The sequence below is a fragment of the Podarcis tiliguerta genome (genome assembly GCF_965153285.1).
Source record: "Podarcis tiliguerta genome assembly, chromosome: 17".
NCBI classification, from domain to species: domain Eukaryota; kingdom Metazoa; phylum Chordata; class Lepidosauria; order Squamata; family Lacertidae; genus Podarcis; species Podarcis tiliguerta.
This window is the reverse complement of record NC_139550.1, coordinates 7,103,459-7,105,889: the sequence shown is the minus strand read 5'-3', so window position 1 is coordinate 7,105,889 and position 2,431 is coordinate 7,103,459. Positions and strand designations below refer to the sequence as shown.

At 51.8% G+C, this 2,431-nt stretch overlaps 1 protein-coding gene across 1 annotated transcript; it reads right to left on the bottom strand.

Annotated features, from left to right (window-relative positions):
• Positions 1–1,521: 1,521 nt before the first annotated feature.
• Positions 1,522–1,995, bottom strand: LOC310667271 (proteasome subunit beta type-6-like; the record flags this gene model as incomplete). The annotated part of the gene is made up of 1 exon (XM_083419108.1): positions 1,522–1,995. Exon 1 carries the CDS (start codon positions 1,867–1,869, stop codon positions 1,522–1,524), a length of 348 nt encoding a protein of 115 aa, XP_083275234.1. The 5' UTR covers positions 1,870–1,995.
• Positions 1,996–2,431: the final 436 nt, after the last annotated feature.

Below are 2,431 nucleotides of genomic sequence, written 5' to 3'. Positions count from 1 at the left end.
TGACTTTAGACCTGGATTTTAGCTTCATCACAAACTTGGAAGGTAGGTTAGGGTGATAAATAGTTTCATAATTGTCACATAATGAATTCTGCAGGCAGTCAGGGCATTAAACCTGGGTTTCCTCATGCCCAGCCTAGCATTTTGGCTGTTATACCACACTGATTTCATTTCATCATTGCTTTTCCCCATTCCCAAGGTGTGTTCCATTTAATACACATTTGTTTACGTGGTTAACATATGATTTCCAACTGTGTGATTTCCTATCCTGCCATAGCAATAATAATAGGAAAATGATTTAAGAACGTACGCAAAATAAACCCCAGCTGCTGAGATCTGGTTTCTTTTCAACCGGTTTCGGACCTTTTGTTTATCTAGGCATGTCTTTTTCCATGCAAATTTTTGCCAGATAACATCTTCACCATCGGCAAATGTTTATTTTTTAGAAAAAAAGGGGGGGGGAACCCCCTTTATAAACCCCACAGTCCCTTTGCAGCTCTGGAACGACACACAAAGACTTCCCTATTTATTGTAATGTTGGAAACAGCTCTCTGTCTCTGGGTGAGAGTCTCCATCTGAATGTGTCCTCGTGTACACACATTGTACCTGTGCAGCCATTCCCCGACACACTGGCCTATTCAAGTGTAGTTCAAATCCAGAGATACAACAGCAAGCTGTGCCTCCATTTTGGTGTCCCTGCCGCTCACCATGAATTGGAGAGCAACTGTCTGAAGCAGGGAGCCTTGTGGATCTGAGAAAGTTCAATACCCACAGGAAAACCCTGTGAAATCAGGGCGGCAGATTCCACAAAGAGCCTATGGGAGTGGAAGCCGATTCTCCACTTCAGAAACCTGCCTTCCAACTACTGAGGGCAGCAGGAACAAAGGCCTCATCAGCACATTTAAAGCAGTATCATGCCATGTTAAACTGTCATGAATTCCCCATAGGCTCCCTGGAACTGGATGTGTGGATCCAGTGGCGTAGCGTGGGTTGTCAGCACCCGGGGCAAGGCAAGTAATTTGCGCCCCCTAACCCGGGGCAAGGCAAGTAATTTGCGCCCCCTAACCCGGGGCAAGGCAAGTAATTTGCGCCCCCCGCTGCACTGTCCCTCCCCCAGATAGTCCCTCACTCTCTCTCCGCACCGCACCACACGCCTGGCACCCTCCCCTCCACAGTGGGTGGCGACCCGGCAGCTCGGATCGGATTTGCACAGCCAGCACTGCAGTGAGAGAGAGTGAGTGAGCCAGGTAGGGGCAGAGAGCTGCGAGTGCAAGCGCCCCCCCCCAGATGTTGCGCCTGGTGCGGCCGGCCCCCCCTGCACCCCCCATGCTACGCCACTGTGTGGATCCAGAATTTGCCTTCACTATCACTTACGGACCCATTGTTTTTGTTTTTTTGTTTCCGACTCCCATATTTTAATGCAGCATCAAACCAATCTAACAGCAGAACAAAATACGGACTCCCCGAACCCCTCCACTTCCTGCCCAATGCCTGGCGTGTCTCCCACCCCCCACCTGCCGCCTTTCAGTGGGTGGAGAACCAGGGCAGGTCGTTTCTGAGGATGACCTTGCACTCCACGCCACCCTTGGTTTCGGCCGCCAGGCGGACGACCCTCCCACTGGAGCCGTTGCGGTCCATGGCCAGGGTGAGGGCGTTGTCTGTGAAGCTCAGACACTCCTCCTTGCTCATCCCCGACTTGTAAGTGGCGTCGACGAAGCTGTAGATGTAGGAGCTGCCGGAGCCCCCGATGGAGAAGGGCTGGCAGACCATCATGCCCCACATGGGGACAGAGTACACCTGTCCCCCTTTGCGCTTGTCCCAGCCGGCCACAAGGATCCCAGCTGTGAGGTCCTCTCGGTAACGGTAGCACATCTCCTTGAAGATGCTGGCGGCTGTGTGCACCAATGGGCGCTCATCCAGGTCAATGCTGTGGAAGCCCAGCTGGTACGTAATGTCGTCCGCGATAGCCTGGGTGCCAGCAGCCCAAATGGCAGCAGAAAATGTGGGCGTGGATCTGCGTCAGCTTGTCCGTGACGCGGTTGGCAATGTATTAATAATAATAATAATAATAATAATAATAAATAATTATTTATTATTTATACCCCACCCATCTGGCTGGGCTTCCCCAGCCACTCTGGGCGGCTTCCAAAAGAATATTAAAATACTGTAATACACCAAACATTAAAAGCTTCCCTAAACAGGGCTGCCTTCAGATGTCTTCTAAAAGTCTGGTAGTTGTTGTTCCCTTTGACATCTGGTGGGAGGGCGTTCCACAGGGAGGGCGCCACTACCGAGAAGGCCCTCTGCCTTGTTCCCTGTAACTTGGCTTCTCGCAGTGAGGGAACTGCCAGAAGGCCCTCGGTGCTGGACCTCAGTTTCTGGGTAAAACGGGGGCGGGGGGGAGACATTCCTTCAGATATACTGGACCGAGGCC